Source organism: Euleptes europaea, chromosome 18 (assembly GCF_029931775.1).
Source record: "Euleptes europaea isolate rEulEur1 chromosome 18, rEulEur1.hap1, whole genome shotgun sequence".
NCBI classification, from domain to species: Eukaryota; Metazoa; Chordata; class Lepidosauria; order Squamata; family Sphaerodactylidae; genus Euleptes; species Euleptes europaea.
In genome coordinates, this window is record NC_079329.1 from 18187833 (window position 1) to 18206183 (window position 18351).

An 18351-nucleotide genomic window follows, 5' to 3' on the forward strand; every position below is an offset into this window, starting at 1 on the left:
AGTTTTTGCATCCTTGGTTGTTTTCAAAGAATTGTAAGGGTTTGAGTTCATCTGCCCCAAAGTCTTGAATTAGTTGCTGTATCTGCTTAAATTGTATGCACACTTCCCCCTCTTGTTTTAGACCATCTTGGGGTTTGTCCATCTGCTCACCCAGCTGCAGCCGGATATTCATTTTTTGGCACCATTGGGCATCTTTGCCCTTATTTATTAGATTGTATTGGGATATTTTAACTATAGTTTTAATGTTTTTATTCTGTTTTTATCGTATGTGGTGTTCTTGAGAGCTGCCCTGAGCCTGGCCTTTGACTGGGGTGGGCAGGGTAGATAGATAGATAGATAGATAGATAGATAGATAGATAGATAGATAGATAGATAGATAGATAGATAGATAGATAGATATTCAGCTTCAGTTGATGACACAGCTATAGAGTCTTGCTTCCTACTTCTTCAGCTGATGGCTCCTCTGCCATAGAAGAATACTTTAGTTTCAGAACTGCAGTCCCATTCAGGTATTTCACAAGTCTTTTGACTGCATTCCAGTCCCTTTTGCTCATCGATTCTATCTTTCTGCATAACATGCCCATAGCTGCTATGGTGTCAGGATGTGTTACTGTGCTTATGTACAATTGTTTTCCAATTGCTTCTCTGTATTGCTTGTTGTCTGGCAGGAGTTCCCTCTTTCCTTGATGTTTTAGATAGTTTCGATAGTTAGATAGCAGTACAACATACATATCAAGAAAACTCAAGTATATGCTGTACATGGATGGTACGTATGTTCACTGTCACTTGCGAACAGGTAAAACCCTCAGCTCTGTGCTCTGCTCTGCTCAATTAAATGTTTCTTCTTCAGTCAGAATTTCAATATTTATCCTTCTGTTTACTTCCAGAACTGGCATCCATTTTAATAGTTTAAAAATGGCTAATGAAACATCCATCTCAGAATTCCTGCTCCTTGAATTCTCAACAATACGGGAACAGCAGATCCTGCACTTCTTTTTATTCCTGGCATTGTACCTCGCAATAGTCACAGGGAATCTTCTCATAATCTCTGCAGTGGCTTTTGACCCCCACCTGCACACCCCCATGTATTTCTTTCTCATGAACTTGGCCATACAGGACCTTGGCTCCGTTTCAGCCATTATCCCCAAATCCATGGTCAATTCCCTCACGGATACCAGAGACATTTCTTATTCTGGATGTGTAGTTCAAGTTTTCTTTTTTGTGTTCTTTGTAGGAGCTGATTTTTTTCTCCTCACCCTCATGGCATATGACCGGTACATTGCCATTTGCAATCCCTTACAGTACGAAGTGGTGATGAACAAGCAAGCCTGTACCCAAATGGTTGCCAGTGTATGGATCACTGGCTTTCTTTATAGTGTACTGCACACTGGGGGCACCTTTGCTGCAACTTTCTGCTCCAATATTGTCAATCAGTTCTATTGTGAAATCCCACAGTTGCTTAAGATCTCCTGCTCTGACTCATATCTAACTGAAGTTGGAGCTCTTGCAGTCAGCGCAGTTGTGGAGTTTGGTTGCTTTGTCTTCATAATTGTAACGTATGTGCTGATTTTTTCTACAGTGCTGAGAATGCCCTCCGTCCAGGGAAGGCAAAAGGCCTTCTCCACTTGCCTCCCACATCTCATAGTTTTCTCCACATTTGTAGTCACGGGGTGGTTCGCTTACCTGAGGCCCCCCTCTCAAACACCATCTGACCTGGATTTGGCATTAACTGTGATCTATACGTTTGTTCCGCCCATGATGAATCCCATTATTTACAGCATGAGGAACAAGGATATCAAGGTTGCCCTGTCAAAACTGTTTGTTCCGTTGTGCTCAACTGAGAAAACCTTGTCTAGCTTTTGTGCCTATGTCTGAATGTTGTGTGCCTGTTAAATTACTCTCTTCTATATGGGAAAAAATATTTCAGTTGGGCCTACAGCTGTGGTAGACGTGAAATCTGGTTCCCTTACACTAGACATCAGTAAACATCCAACTATCAGGACATTTTAGACCATTTAGCCCCTATGCCTTCTTTCTGCCTAACTGCATCCTCATAAATGTTTCCCAGAGAAGTCAGTGGTAACTTTTGAATTTTGTAGGGAATGGGAAAGGCTGTAGTATATGACAACTTATATATTTTTAAAAGTGAGTATTTGTTTTGTTTTGTTGTTTTGTTTGAAGCCAGTGTGATGTAGTGATTCAAATCCCCACTTTCACAAAGCTTACTGGGTGATCTTGGGTCAGTCACTCTTGCTTATGTCCAAACTAGACTGTACATGTGACCTTGGGGATGCCTGCCATTTTGAAGCAATCAGTTTGCCACTAGGAACCCCTTTAAACTACACTACAGTAGGGCAAGTCTGTCGGCATCACCATGGTATGAGGTAAGGTTGCCAACACTGGTTTGGAATTCCTGGAGATTTGGGGGGGGGACCAGGGAGGGTAGAGCTTGAGGAAAGGAGAGAGCTCAGCAGCGATGTGATAGCATACATCTCCCACTCTGAAGCTACCATTTTCTCCAGGGGAACTGCTCTCTGTAATCTTGAGATCAGTTGGAATTCCAGGAGAACTCCAGCCTTTACCTAGAGGTTGGCAAACCTAGCATGGGAAGGATCGGCCCTGTGCTATTTTTCCAACATGAAACCATGCTGGGGGGGCATACATGTAACATGGGAATGCCTATATCATTTGGTTGGCCCAAAGCTAAACCTGCAACAAAGGGTTGATATGAACTTTAACTGTGGGAGGGAAGAATGATTTTATCCACCCTGAGCTCCTTGGACAAAGGGCAGAACAAAAATGTACTAAAATAAATAAATAAAATAAGCCACCTTATAGCCTCTCATAAACAGAGTTTGGCAAGGAACCTAAGGGGGGTAATATATAGCAACTTACTCTAATTTTCAGCTTCAGCCCATCTCACCTAAATGGGATGTTAGTTTGCTTGCTAGGAGGCAATCTCTAGAAGGATGCTGATGTCCTCCCCCCCCCCCTAGGCTGACAATGGCCCCAAATCATCCAGAGAGCTCCATGACAGTGTGGGTATTTGAACTAGGGAAGCCAACCTCCAGGTACTAGCTGGAGATCTCCTACTATTACAACTGATCTCCAGCCAACAGAGGACAGTTCACCTGGAGAAAATGGCCACTTTGGCAACTGGATTCTATGTCTTTGAAGTCCCTCCCCTCCCCAATCCCCACTCTCCTCAGGCTCTGCCCCAAAAATATCCAAGTATTTCCCAACTCGGAGCTGGCAACCCTAATTGAACCCAGATCTCATAGGTCCTAGTTTAACACTCTTACCATTATGCTTGCTGTACCCAGGCTAGCCTGATCTTGTCAGATCCCAGAAGCTAAGCAGGGTTGGCCCTGGTTAGTACTTGGATGGGAGACCACCAAGGAATCCCAGGGTGGCTATGCAGGGGAATAATTCACAGTGGGTAGCTGTGTTAGTCTGTCTGCAGTAGTAGAAAAGGGCAAGAGTCCAGTAGCACCTTAAAGACTAACAAAAATATTTTCTGGTAGGGTATGAGCTTTCGTGAGCCACAGCTCACTTCTTCAGATACATCTGTATCTGAAGATGTGAGCTGTGGCTCACTAAAGCTCATACCCTACCAGAAAATATTTTTGTTAGTCTTTAAGGTGCTACTGGACTCTTGCCCTTTTCTACTTATGCAGGGGAAGGCACTGGAAAACCACCTCTGTCAGTCTCTTGCCTTGAAAACCCTACTGGGGCTGCCATAGGTCAGCTGCGACTTGATGGCACTTTACACACACACACACACACATACTATATTGCCTCCTGGCTGGGCATTACTTTTCAAATCCCCTTTCAGTGTGCCCCACCTTCCACGATCTCCTCTCAGCTCCATGCCCAGTGGCCCCTTCCTATGCTGCAGTTATAGGCAGCCTCTTAGACATTCATTCATTGTATGTGGGGTGAGAATGTAATGTAGGGGTGAGAGTGTAATGTTATGTAATCTTTGAGGAGCTTACGGGTGACTGATGTGCGCTGGGGACAAACTCTGCTAAATATCCACAGTCACACAACTTCCTGACCTACCTGGCCGACAATTTCCTTTTTCAAATGGTAAAGGAAGCTATGAGGGACTTGTCCATACTGAGGGTTGCCAGCTCCAGGTTGGGAAATAATTTAATTGCCATAGCCCTAAGCAGAGTTGTAGAATAGTTGGGCCATTGGTCTAGTCCAGTGGGGCACTTCTCCTGTTAATTTTATGATGCTGATCATTTCCTTTGTGTTCTTATTTTTTTTTCATTTCTGAGATCTTTCACCAGAAACAGAGACCAACATGTTGTTTTCATTCCTTCTGCTCCACACGCTGCCACAGTATTCACAGTCCACTGGGGAATTAATTGTGAACCCTGTCATTACATCATCCCCATGATAATTTGTTCCTCTTGTCAATTTGATGATAGATGGATTTCAGAGGACGTTAGAAGTGTGCAATTAATAAACAAATTTCAAAAATGATGTATGGATAAAAGACCTCAGAACCATTCAGCTGTGACCTGAAGGTCCGTGCATAGGCAGGGGTTGTGATGGAATAGCTTTTGGTGGCTTTCCTCTTTCGATTTTACAGACAATAATTCATGCTAGTTTATTGGAAGAGTCAAGGTTTTCCGAAATTGCAGAGTATTATCTGAGACAGTTGTTAACTATGGTGGTCATAACAGCTAAAGATGAGCTAGATAGATCAGCAAGTGATTCTGGGTCATGACTGTAAGATTTTCCTTCCAGATGGCAATCTTATCTTTACTGATGTTGGTGCTGATTCCAACTGAATGCAAGGCTCAGACGAACATGTGTAGCATGAGTCATCCATTCCATATTCCATATGAATATTATCAGGAGGGCGATCTCATCGTTGGTGGAATGACTTCTCAGCTTTTCGTTTATTTTGAGGCCTTATCTTTTGCTGAACATCCCAAGACAAAGCTGACTGGGGAACCTTTGTAAGGAATCATTATAAGCAGTGCAAATGGATCATACCCCACTTTATCTTTATATTGATTGAACCCATAATTCTTTATTTTCACACAGTTTTCTTTTCTTTTTAAAAATTTTTTAATTTATTTATTTCACACAATTTTCTGTTTTCTTACTTCATACATTTTCTTGTTTTGGGGGGTGTCAATTAATCGGTATTATCTGTATATGCAATGCATAAATAGCACCAGTGTTATGTATAAATGCCATTTTTTGCCATCAAGTCATATTTGACTTATGGTGCTCCCTGGAAGGGTTTTCAAAGCAAGAGAAATTCAGAAGTGGATTACCATTTCCTGCCTCTGTGTCACAACCCATCCAAATACTTGCCAGGTTCCACTCTGCTTAGCTTCTGAGATCTGACAAGATCAGGCTAGCCTAGACTATTTGTATAATGAATGAATCTGACAAAGGATAGCAAAAGCTGGAATTACAAAACAATTGAGGGGGGAGAATCAACAACTATAAAAAGAAGAGAAAGGGAATTTTTTCTGCTTCTTAAAATGCATGCGGACAACTTCATGTTTCAATGTTAAACATTTTAGCTGTCATATCATACTATTTAATACCTTGTGATTGACCTTAATTTGTTCTTATGTTAGTTATGTTTTTTGCTAGTATTCCACATTGCACCATGGATTTTCCTCCTTCCTTTCCAGTTCATCTTTCTCCTCTCAAGTAGTTTTTTTACCCCAAATTCAAAGTAAAATTAAGAGGTTTTTTTGTTTTTGTTTTTTATTTTCCTTTAAGCCATTTCAGTTTCTCTCACTTTAGTCAATCACTGGTATCCTTTTATTTGCTGATATTTATATGCTTTGATGTAACAGGTAGATGGATAAGAGCTGTCTAGTCCAGGAGTCTCTCCCTTATATCATCCTCTTACATCACTGGCCTATTGATAATATGGTGGTCATGAATCTGATCTCACCTTTTTAATGCAAACTTGTGTTGTGAATCTGATGCTGTTATCTTTTCAGTGCAAACTTAGAAGGTGTTTAAGAGATTTTGAGGTGTAACTCTTGTTTTAGTGCAACGCTGAAAAACTATCAGCATGTCCTTGCCTTGGCATTTGCTGTGAAGGAGGTCAATGACAACTCCAAGATCTTACCCAATATCAGCCTCGGGTTCCACATCTATGACAGCTACTCCAATGCCAAGTTGACCTATCAGAACATCTTGAATTTCCTCTGCCCCTCGAAAAAGATGATCCCCAACTACAGTAGTAACAACAAGAGGAATTTGATGGCTGTCATTGGGGGACTTGATTCCGAAACCTCTCTCCACATCGCCAACATTATCAACATATACAAAATTCCACAGGTAGGATGTATAGTGTGTGTAAAGATTTCACAGTCTTGACACTTATACTTTCCCCTTACATTTACCATTTAGCCTCTAGAGACATTTTCAAAGGAAATACTCAAAACAAAAGTATGTAGCAATACCATTAAATATTACTTTATTAATAATCAGTACCAGAAACCTAAACACAGGCAACATTTCTGAGATGCTTCAGTCTTGTGATAAACCCAGTATGGTGTAGTTTAGGGTTGGACTCGGAGTGTATTCACCAGTACAAATATCTGCTCATCCACATAGCCCAAAGGGTTAAGTCAGTTGCTTTATTTCAGCATAATCTACATCTCAGAATTCTCACTCTTGGTCTCTCTCTGTCTCTGTCTGCCTGCTTCATAGTGTCCTTCACATACTCTATCAGAGTAGGTTATTTTAAGATACCTCCCTTGCAAGAATCTAGATGGTAAGGCCCGAATTCTTGGTGAGTACAAAATAGAGAAAGGGAGATCCATGCCCCCTACCCTGTACTCTTTGGAGGACAAGATGGATAAAAATGGTTAAGTAGGTGTACAAAACGTATTCTCTACATTTGTTTCTTGTTTCAAGAGTGTTTGGATTACTCAACAGGAATGAAACAATGCAGCCTTTATTGCATATTCAGTTTTTCACTCATTTGCTAAAGCAACCCCTGAACAACAATAAAAATCACTGTAATAAAGTGTAATGTGTCACACAAAAATGTCCAAAGTGATGCTATGGAAAAGAGCCTTCTTTAATAACACAAGCAAGCTGATCAAGTGAGTCTCACCAGTCAATGAGTTCCACCTGTCTCCCCGTTGTTTAGCTATAATTATTATTTATTCATTTCATTTATCCCACTGTCACAACAGTGGTGACCCAAATCATTCTCCTCTCCAACATTTTATCATCACAACCACCCTGTGCGGTAGGTAAGGTTGAGAATGTTTGACTGGCCCAGGAGTCACCCCATGAGCTTTCACAACACAATGGGGATTCAAACCTGGGTCTTCCTGATCCTAATCTGAAATTCTTAACAACTATACTGGCTTTTGTGAAGCTTGTGGAGAATCTACTGATTCCCTTCTGAATTAATTTCTTTGTAAAATTACTGGTGCTCCTAACTGTATTACTGGGGTATCACTGCATGCTAAACTGGGCCTTAGCTCCCTTGAAGGTCGGATTTGGGCTGCGAACTTTAGATTCTGGGTTAAGATTTATTTCTCCATGGAGTTGAAAGGATATTTACATCTTCTTCAAGCTGATTCTTACCAAACCCTGTGGAGTAAACAAGGCAAATGTCGTATCCAGTCTTTAGATACCTCTCTTTCTGACCTAAAAAAGCATGGGTCATCGGCAGCTCTTTCTTCCATCTTGAGCTGCTTGCAAAAACTGGATTCTGGAAGTACTACAATAAGAGCATGTAGAGCAGGAGTGGGGAACCTTTTTTCCGCCAAGGGCCACTTGGATATTTATAACATCATTCGCAGGCCATACAAAATTATCAACTTAAAAATTAGCCGACCAAGCCCCAAGAAGGCAGCTGCCCTAGATGACACCCCCCCCAGGCAAAGGCAAGCAGGCAGGCATCCAACCAGTGGCGCACTCACCCACCTGGTGACACAGGCTGGTCTGTTGCACCAGCTGGGCGTAGCTGTCCAGCCGCACGCTGGAGTTGTTCCTGCTCTGCATGGTTGGGGCCGGATTCTACAGCCGGCTCCTGCTACCTCCGCCTGCAGGGGTGAAAAGAAGACACATTGGCTAAGAACTCCCCCCCCCCCACGAGCAGCTCCATTACTAACGACTCTTCTGCAAGGGGGGAAAAAAGGTTCTTTTTCTCTGCAAAACAAACTCACATCTGCCATGAATAGAGGCTATTCCTGACCGTGGGAGGGGGCGGATCACCAGTCTTAGATCCTTCTGAGCGAGAGATCTGCCAGGACCCACAAAGGTCCAGACCAAATGATTTTGCGGGCCTTAAACGGCCCCCGGGCCTTATGTTCCCCGACCCTGATGTAGAGTGTGCTCACCTCTATACCAAGGTATTTGCCACAATCCCTCCCAATGTATTTTGATTTTATGATAATCCCGCAATACAGACAATTATTTATGTTGGCTAGACTGAATGCCATCCCATCAGGGGAGTTGATAGGTGGTTTAAATAGGGTACCATTCTGAGAGAGTATATCAATGTGGTTCTGGCCAAATAGATACTCTTCAGCATTCCTTGTTTAGCTGTGACTTGTTCAGCGAGGCTAGAGACAGACGGATAATGACTTTTATTCAGGAATCTGTCTCTAAACTGGATAATCTGAGGGTTCTTTTAGCTGGGGCAGAATTCAATATTACATTGGCAGTCGCCAAATTTCTTTTCCAGTCAATTAAGATTTTTAAAGATACTAATTTCCTTATGGACAATTTAAATAGTTCCTTTTTCTTCCTTTTTATTTGGATTTCAGTGTGACATTGGTCAGGGCCAAATTGGCCATGTGAACAATATCATTAATGCATAATAAACTGCTTTTGTGGATGAGAGGGGGAAGCTGCGGTAGAACAATAGCCAGGCCTGGGTGAGTCATGCACATCATTTGATAGCAAGTTGACCAATGGCTGCTGCCAGACTAATAAATACTTCTCACAAAAACCAAAATAACCCTGGGAAAGGTACCTTCCCACCCCACTGACAGAAATCAATGTTTGAATGTTGTTGTAGATGCTTTACAACAGCCACCAAGAGCATCATTCAAAAAATTACAGGTGCTTCTTTTATCACTGAAGGCAGTCATCCCCCAAGTTATTTTTTTTAATTAAGCTTTCAGATTTTTCTGCAAACCTGGGGCTTTTTTCAGTTTTGTAGAGAGATCTGTCTGGTCTGTGCACAGACCCAATCTTCAGATTTAAGTAACCACAGAATTTGACATGCTGATAAATTATAAATGTAATCTATAAATTATAGATTCACATGCACATATACCTAAATATTTCATGGTCAGTTGTAACAGCTTGTTTGATTTTTGCTTAGGTTACCTACAGTTTCTATGGCCCATTGACAGATGAAACAAACCAGATTCCTTCCATCTACAAGATGGTCCCCAATGAAACCAACCAATTCAAGGGGATTCTCCAACTACTTCTTCATTTCCAGTGGACATGGGTTGGGATTGTTGCACTGAGTAGTAATAAAGGAGAAATGTTTGTGCAGATCTTGACATCCTTGCTGTCCCAGAATGGTATCTGTCCTGCCTTCATCCATTGGCTACCAACCTTGACTTCTCCTGAAGACATGAATGACATTTTCTACATGAAAAGGCCCAAAGAGTATTTGGCCCTTTTTCTAACCAAGATGGAAGTCAATATATTTACCATAAAGGCAGATACATATGCAATGTTTGTTTTGAAATGGTTTCTATATTTGGCACAAATGGAAGTTATGCCAGAAATAATCATGAGCAAGGTATGGATTTTGACAGCAGAGTGGGATTTCTCCTTTCAAACATTGGACAGGCTTTTGGATATTAAAGTTTTCCATGGTGCTTTGTCCTTTAATGTGAAGACCAATGAAATAGTCGGGTTCCAAAATTTCATTCACTTTGTAAGTTCCAATTGGCCAGAAGAAGATGACTTTATCAGGGTCTTCTGGGGGTCAGCATTTAACTGTCTGTTGTCAGATTCCAAACTGGATGGAGACATGGGCAGATGCACTGGGCAGGAGAAGCTTGAGAACCTTCTGGCTCCCTTTTTTGAGATGACCATGACTGCCCAGAGCTACAGCATCTACAACTCTGTCCTTGCTGTAGCACAAGCTTTGCATACCATGTACTCAGTGAAGCAAAAAGACATGTTAACATTAGTGGAAGTAGAGATAAAGGAGTCCTTCAGCCTACAACCTTGGCAGGTAATATTTTACATGTATAGCAATGTAGCAGTGATATGTAGCTGGTTAATAAAGAAACAAATCTAACCCTACTTATGCTCATGTTGACACATTTAACCTCTGACCCTTGGTAGCAATTGGAAAAGTTCAACCCCATTTGATATTGTCCATTTTGGCTTTGACCCAGGCAGTGGGAAGGACTTAAAGTGCAACTGATATGTGATTCGCAGGAACATCATCCAACAAGTGGAATTAATCTGTTTTTCTACCACACAGGATCAACCACTGTGGTGTTTTTGGTCACAGTGTTCCCAATTTCTCAGCAACTTGTTGCACAAGATTTGTGGTTCAGGGACGGATTTATGATTTTATATAAGTGTGGCTCTTGCTTGTGTGAGTCACTTCATTATCTAGGTTCATGCCTTTTAGGCAGGATGAATTTTTCTTTGTGGCCACTGGCAATCAGGGATGCAATGTGGGAAAGAGACAGTGGAAGAAGCTCTGATTGTATTTTTGGTTTTATCTATAAGAACCAGCAACATGCCTGTCATTCAAGACAGAGTGGCAAACTTTTTGCTTGCAAGTTTTTGGCATCTTGGCAGGACAGTAAATACTTCGCGGGGGGGGGGAGATAAAGAGGCTGTAGCTATACTTGTCACCCCTCGAGTCTTTATTCTCCCTAGGAGCTCAAATGACTAAACTGACACTAATGACTTTAGTCATATCATGAGAAGGCAAGACTGACTGGAAAAGACAATAATGCTGGGGAAAACCTTGAAGGGGGTAGGAAAAGAGGAAAACCCAAAATGAGATGGATTGACTCCATCAAAGAAACCATGGGCTTCAGTTTGCAAGACCTGAGCAAGGGTGTTAATGATAGAACATTTAAAGGTAAAGGTAAAGGTCCCCTGTGCAAGCACCGGGTCATTACTGACCCATGGGGTGATGCCACATCCTGACATTTTCTAGGCAGACTTTGTGTACGGGGTGGTTTGCCAGTGCCTTCCCTGAAAGAAGAAAAAGAAGAAGAGTTGGTTTTTATTTGCCAATTTTCTCTACCACTTAAGGAAGAATCAAACCGGCTTACAATCACCTTCCCTTCCCCTCCCCACAACAGACACCTTGTGAGGTAGATGGGGCTGACAGAGTTCAGAGATCTGTGATTAGCCCAAGGTCACCCAGCTGGCTTCATGTGGAGGAGTGGGGAAACCAACCAGTTTCACCATTAGAGTCCACCACTCATATGGCGGAGTGGGGAATCAAACCTGGTTCTCCAGATTAGAGTCTACTGCTCTTAACCACACTACCATGCTGCATCACCATACGTTTGAGGTGACTTGACAGCACATAACACACACAGAGACAACATGTCAAGCAGTGCAGGGGACACAGGCAAAGGGTTCATCTGTACAAAATGAGCAAGAAACAGCCAGATTTTTAGACTTTGCCTTCTCCGTAACTGACAGCTCATTTGCTTCAGACTTCAGACACAGAGGCAAAAGTTGAGGCTTCTTTCTACACCTTTTCTATTTTTAGTGCTTTGCCATAGCCTGGAAAGAAAAGGCACACTGTCTCAAGGATCAGTGCTTGAACTTTGTGAAGGATCAAAAATACATCATTCAACCCTTCTGTCATCTAAATTTTTCATTTGCCTCTTCCCATACAGGTTCATCCTTTTTTGAGGAGCATCTCATTTAACAACACTGCTGGGGACTTCATTCAGTTTAATGAGAGAGGTGAACTAGAAACAAGATTTGACATTATCAACTGGGTCACTTTCCCCAACCAAAGTTTTCAAAGAGTGAAAGTAGGAGGGATGGATCCTCAGGCTTCACCAGGCACAGAGTTCACCATTAATGTGGAACTCATCAAATGGCACAGGGCATTTAATCAGGTAGGAGGAAATTTCAGATGTTTCTTTTTTGTGGGGTGGGGGGACTAAATGGAAAGCACTTACCCCTTTATAATCTCTGCCACGCTGCTGGGTAAAGTTCCATTGCATAGTATTATGGCTTGAGATCTCTCAAGATTTCCTCCACTTGTCCAGAATCCCTGGCATTTCCTCTTTTAGGAATCACTGAAAGCAAACCAGGCTGTCTCCTGTACCTACCCAAGTGGCCTTTAACAAATGGGGGATGGAGCCAGGTTTAGCTCTTTTGATCACCTTTTCTTCCTTCCAGTTTAAAAACAAATCTCCCTTCCCACTTTTTTCACTGAGCTCAGGCTGGTGGTTAATTAGGGCCTTCGTGATTGAGCTACCCTGCTACTTTCAGTGAAACTGGCAACTCATGAACTCCTAGCAGCGCTGAATGATACAACTTGATAGACTGCTTAAATTAGCTCTCAGACTTGCCTTGAGCTTGGTGCTTAGTCTATATTTCAAGGATCTAGTAGTTTTATGACTGGATAAATGTATGCTCCAGTCAAGCCAAAGAGGTAAAAATTTTAGACATCCTAAATGACTGTGCCCTCGAACAGTTAGTCAAAGACAAAACCAGAGGGGAGGCGGTCCTGGACTTAATACTCTGTGGTGCTGCCAGCGACTTAGTGCAGGATGTGGATGTAGCTGAGCCAGTTGGCAATGGTGAGCACAATGGTGTCAAATTTAATTTATATGTAAGTGGGGAAGTAACAGGGGAATCTCACACAATTAGCATTGACTTCAAAAGAGGGAACTTCTCTAAAATGAGAAACCTAGTAAATGGGAAGTTGAAAAGAACAGTTTGGAGGGTTAAATCTCTGGAAAAGGCTTGGGGGTTACTGAAGTCTGCATTACTAGAGGTTCAGCTAGATTGTATACCACAGGTCAGGAAAGGTGGTAAAAAGTCCAAAAGGTCACCACCATGGCTAGCAGGTAAGGTGAAGGAAACAATTAGAGAGAGAAAAGGTCTCTCGGAAGGTTTGGTACCATCTACCATAGAATCCCTTTTGGACAACTTAGCTGAGATAGCACTGTAAGGCACCTTGGTGAAACTCAGCCAGGCATTCTAGCATCCAGAGCCCAGCAACATAGTGCATGAGCTACAGGACCAGTTTTATTAGTAATTTCAGGGGGTGATATGGATGCTTGTAGACTAACAATGTCTACATTGCAAACTCCACCCAAGTTTCAGGAATCATCTAACCTGGCTTTAGATCATGAGAGGTGAGATGAATTTAGCCACAGGCTCTGTAAAACCCTGGATTACAAACTTCCTGCTCAGTCTGCACATCTTAACAATCAGCAGACAGATCAGGCCCAGACAGAGCTAACTTGCTTGCCCATCCCTACTCTCCCTATCACCTTTGACATCTTATGGGACTCCTCTGAGAATTGACCATTGTCTGTTTTTGAACTAGCCCCTTGCCCCATGGATTGGACTCTGGTACCCACACAGTGAGTTGGACAATGATTTTAAGTGTTCCAATTTTTCAAGGTGGATAAATTTAGAAAATGGTAATAGAGGGTTAGTAATGTGACCCTTCGGGCCTTTGAGGATCTGCATCTCTGTCCCATACGATTTCATATTTATGGGAAAGTGCTGGGAGAGGTTGCTTGGAAATGTGAAATATCTCATCAATATGCTGATGACAAAAATATATCTGACTTTTCCATTTACCGGTAATTCCAGAATAGTGTATGTGTATACCTTAAATCAATGGTTAGGGATGGTGAAGGGCTGGATGTGAGCAAACAAACTGGAACTTAATTCAGACAAGATAGCAGTATTGTTGACTGAATGTAGAGCTGAAACTACAATTGAATTTAAATCCTGGTGCACTCCATTCACAATGTATGAGATTCTGATCACATCCCTACATTCTGTCATTTCCAGTCAACATTCTTTTGATTACATGTGACAGAGCAAATCAGAGATAAATGCAGTAAATATGTTACCATCTCCTTATAAAGGTTCAGCCGCTTTCTGTGTGTAACGACAACTGCCATCCAGGTTACAGTAGAAGAAAGAAGGAGGAGGCTGCGTTCTGTTGCTATGATTGTACCCCGTGCCCAGAAAGAAAGATTTCAGACAAGAAGGGTAGGATATACAACAATGCAATACAATACCTTTATTGGCATCTTCAGATAATAAAACATGCCAAACAGCTGGCAAAAAGAGGTTAAAATCATTCTTATTTTTCATTAATAGTGATAGTTTATCGACTAAAATTAGAGTTTTGTAAGCTCTCTTGAACTGGGTGATTTTTGGAGATTCTCTCTGTGTGAGGGCTGTAGCTAAAAAGGAGGTTACTAAAGCAGTGAGGTTCCTGTCCTAATCGGCTAAAGGGAGGCGAGTCAGATCCCTTTTTGGTCTTATACGCTGAGGATCTGGCAGATGGCTGAGCATTAAATGGGGGTAGGATATACACACACACAAAGAAGGAAAGTGGGGGACATTTAAGATATTTAAGAGCCAGTGTGGTGTAGTGGTTGGCATTGTACAGGAATGGGACTTAATTTTCATTCCTGTTAAGGATCATTTGGTCCTCTTTAAGAAGAATACTTGTATTCTTCAGCACTGCGGTGCCCAAAATCAATCCAGCCCATGTGGTCTCTGTCTTTTATCCTGTGTGTTGGGTCAAAACTCTGTAATCCCATTGCAGAGACCTTTTCAGGAGTGGCATAGTGGTTAAGAGTGGCAGACTCTTATCTCGAGATCCGGGTTTGATTTCCTGCTCCTGTACATGAGTGGCAGACTCCAATCTGGATTCGATTCCTGACATGCAGCCTGCTGGGTGACCTTGGGCTAGTCACAGTACTCTCAGAACTCTCATCTTCACGTATCTCACAACTTGTCTGTTGTGGGGAGAGGAAGGGAAGGTGATTGTAAGCCACTTTGACAATCCTTTTAGTGGAGAAAAGCAGGGTATAAAAAACAACTCTTCTGGCACTTTCACACAGCCCAAATAATGCACTTTCAATCCACTTTCAGTGCACCTTAACATTGTTTGGAAGTGGATTTTGCTAGTTCACACAGTAAAATCCACCTTCAAAGTGCATTGAAAGTGGATTGAAAGTGCATTATTTGGCCTGTGTGTAAGTGCCCTTCTTCTTCTTCTAAATAAGATGGGCTTGAACCACCCAGCTATTTTTCTCAGTTTTGCCCCAGTTCCTCTCCTTATATGACCTCTTCCCCTCATGGCTTTTGTCTGTGCAAATCCCATGATTCCCAGCACAGACTTTTTGATGTTGTCTTTTTCATCAGCAGAAAAGCTGGCTGGATTCCACACTATGCCAGGCTATAAAACATTTTAAGAGAGCATAAAATATACTTGACTGCTTGATCACACTTTTTTCATGTAACATTTTTCTTATAACATTTTTCAAAATGTTACATGATTAATGAAGAAATTGGGTTTTAAGGGAAAACATATAAGGCACTCACATGGACACATGAAGCTGCCTTATATTGAATCAGACCTTTGGTCCATCAAAGCCAGTATTGCCTTTGCAGACTGGCAGCAGCTTTCCAGGGTCTCAGGCAGAGGTCTGCCTGGTCCCATATTAACTGGAGATGGTGGGGATTGAACCTGGGACCTTCTGCATGCCAAGCAGATGCTCTAGCACTGAGCCACAGTCCCTCCCCATTTTGGAACATTAGAATAGGATAGGATCAGTGTTTCTATTGTTTAAAAAAGTCTGGGACTCATATATAAGATTGCTCTAATTTCCACCAATTCCCCCCTCAGGACTTGGGGAGCCTCCCATAAAGGTGCTGGTACTTCGTACTAATGGGGACCACCACCCACACACACAAAGCCCTGGATAGACTAGAATAAACTAGCCAGTACTGAACCAGTGCACATAGTACAGCGGAGTTTGTGACTTAAGAATATTCAGCTATGGTCTAAAGCATACAGAGGTAAAGATCTAACCCTCTCTCCATTAGTCTAAAATACTGTATCACAATGCATTCTACTGTCAACATAAATATGACAGCACATAAGTTCCCTACACAAGTGTATAACTGCACTCCAATAAGACGACAGATTTTAATCACAGTCCCATTCTCAATGGGCAGCCCATTCCTGAGCCTTTCGACGGCCAGGGACTGTGTGGCTGAGGCGCCACTGCGGAGCCTCCAAAGAGGCTGCCCAAAAGCTTTAAAAAGCCTTTTTTAATTCTAAAACTCAAAAATGGGGCATTTTCCCCAATGAGAACCGTGAGGCTGGGGCTTTGGAAGCTAACTAATGTCAGCTCCGCCCCCGGGAACTCTCCTCCCCCACACTGGTGCTGCATTGTCTCTTCTGGGATTTAGGTCCCAGAAACACTGTGCCTCTGTGGGAGCAGCGTACAGCTCCGCAGCACCCAGGCACCCAGCGTGCCTCTTATCATGGAATAAGAGGCACTTATGCTGGTGGCGGAGTCATGCCACCATAGCAGTTTTGGCCCTCCACCTCAGAAATGGGCTCAAAGCATAAACCATGAGTAATATGGTTGGGCCATTAATGGAGCTATTAAACCAAAGAGCTGGATAAAGGGAGCATTTGGGTGTCTCCTTGAGTCCACTAAGGACACTAAACTTCTCCAAGCAGCTCCAATAAAGATCAGTAAAGTTTCTCAGTGAATTTGATTTCTCTACTATCATAGGTAGTCTTTAAATGTTTTGAGGATAGGCATTTTTCTTGTACTCGATACAGGATAAGACCTATGTGATGACAAATGCAATATGTATGAGATGATGTAGCTGAGTCTTTTCTTTTTATCAGACATGGATGACTGTGTCGAATGCCCAGAAGATGAGTACCCAAACAAGGACCACAATCGATGTATTCCTAAGTTTCTAAACTTCTTATCCTATAATGAGCCTTTGGGGATCACTGTAGTTCTTCTGGTTCTCTTTTGTTCTCTGATCACAGCCCTGGTACTTGGAATCTTCGTTAAACACCGGAACACCCCCATTGTCAAAGCAAACAATCGGGATCTAACCTACTGTCTACTTTTCTCCCTCCTGATTTCCTTCCTTTGCTCCTTGCTGTTCATTGGCCGGCCTCAGACAGTGACTTGCCTTCTCCGCCAAACATCTTTTGGCATCATCTTCTCAGTGGCTGTTTCTTCTCTGTTGGCAAAAACTGTCACTGTGGTTCTAGCTTTCATGGCCACTAAACCAGGAAGCCAGATGAGGAAATGGGTGGGGAACCAACTGGCATGCTCAATTGTTCTTTCTTGCTCCACTGTTCAAGTGGTGATATGTATTCTTTGGCTCTACATAGCTCCTCCATTCCCTGGACTGGATTCAAAGTCCATGACTGAAGAAATTGTACTGGAATGTGATGAAGGGTCTGTTGCCATGTTTTACTGTGTTTTGGGCTACATGGGATTCTTGGCTGTTGTCACCTTTGCTGTGGCTTTTTTTGCTCGCAAGTTGCCCAACACATTTAATGAAACCAAGTTCATCACTTTCAGCATGTTGGTGTTTTGCAGTGTTTGGTTATCCTTTGTACCAACTTACCTAAGTACGAAAGGCAAACATATGGTAGCTGTGGAGATCTTCTCTATCTTAGCTTCCAGTGCTGGATTACTTGGTTGTATCTTTTCCCCCAAGCTCTTTATAATTATTCTGAGACCTGAGTTGAACAGCAAGGATCAGCTACTAATGAGAAATAAGTAGAAACTGAAGCATTTGGAATTCCCACAGTTATGTCTGGAATGATGAAAGGGAACTGAAAGTTAATGTAAAAAAGGAATAAAACATATTCAGATATTCTCCTGATCCCATTCCAACTCAAGTGTTGTTGTTTTTACATTGCATTTTACACTGGGCAAATAATTAGGAAAATATATTTTAGCTGTGGAGATCTTCTCTATCTTAGCTTCCAGTGCTGGATTATTTGTTTGTATCTTTCCCCCCAAACTCTATATAATTATTCTGAGACCCAAGTTGAACATCAAGGAGCATCTACTAATGAGAAATAAGTAGAAATGGAAGCATTTGGAATTCCCACAGGTACGTCGGGAATGAAGAAAGGGAACTGAAAGTTAATATAAGAAAGGAATAAAACATATTCAGATACCGGTATTCTCATAATTCCATTCCAACTCAAGTATTGTTGTTTTATTTTATTTTTACATTTCATGTTAAACTGGGCAAATAATTATTTTATTGTATCGTTAGCAGTTCTACACTGCTTTACTGCCAACCCTGTAGTTACTGTACTTGTGATATTTAACAGTA

At 42.0% G+C, this 18351-nt stretch overlaps 2 protein-coding genes across 2 annotated transcripts; both read left to right on the forward strand.

The window, feature by feature from the left end:
- The first annotated feature begins 900 nt into the window (after positions 1-900).
- LOC130490629 (olfactory receptor 14A16-like) lies at positions 901-1875 on the forward strand. The gene has a single exon (XM_056864443.1). It carries the CDS (start codon positions 916-918, stop codon positions 1873-1875), a length of 960 nt encoding a protein of 319 aa, XP_056720421.1. The 5' UTR covers positions 901-915.
- A 2946-nt stretch (positions 1876-4821) lies between these two features.
- On the forward strand, positions 4822-17787 carry LOC130490630 (vomeronasal type-2 receptor 26-like). The gene is made up of 6 exons (XM_056864444.1): positions 4822-4973; positions 6036-6327; positions 9344-10216; positions 11862-12089; positions 14088-14214; positions 16886-17787. The coding sequence occupies exons 1-6, from the start codon at positions 4822-4824 to the stop codon at positions 17785-17787; spliced, it is 2574 nt and encodes an 857-aa protein (XP_056720422.1).
- The last annotated feature ends 564 nt before the right edge of the window (positions 17788-18351 follow it).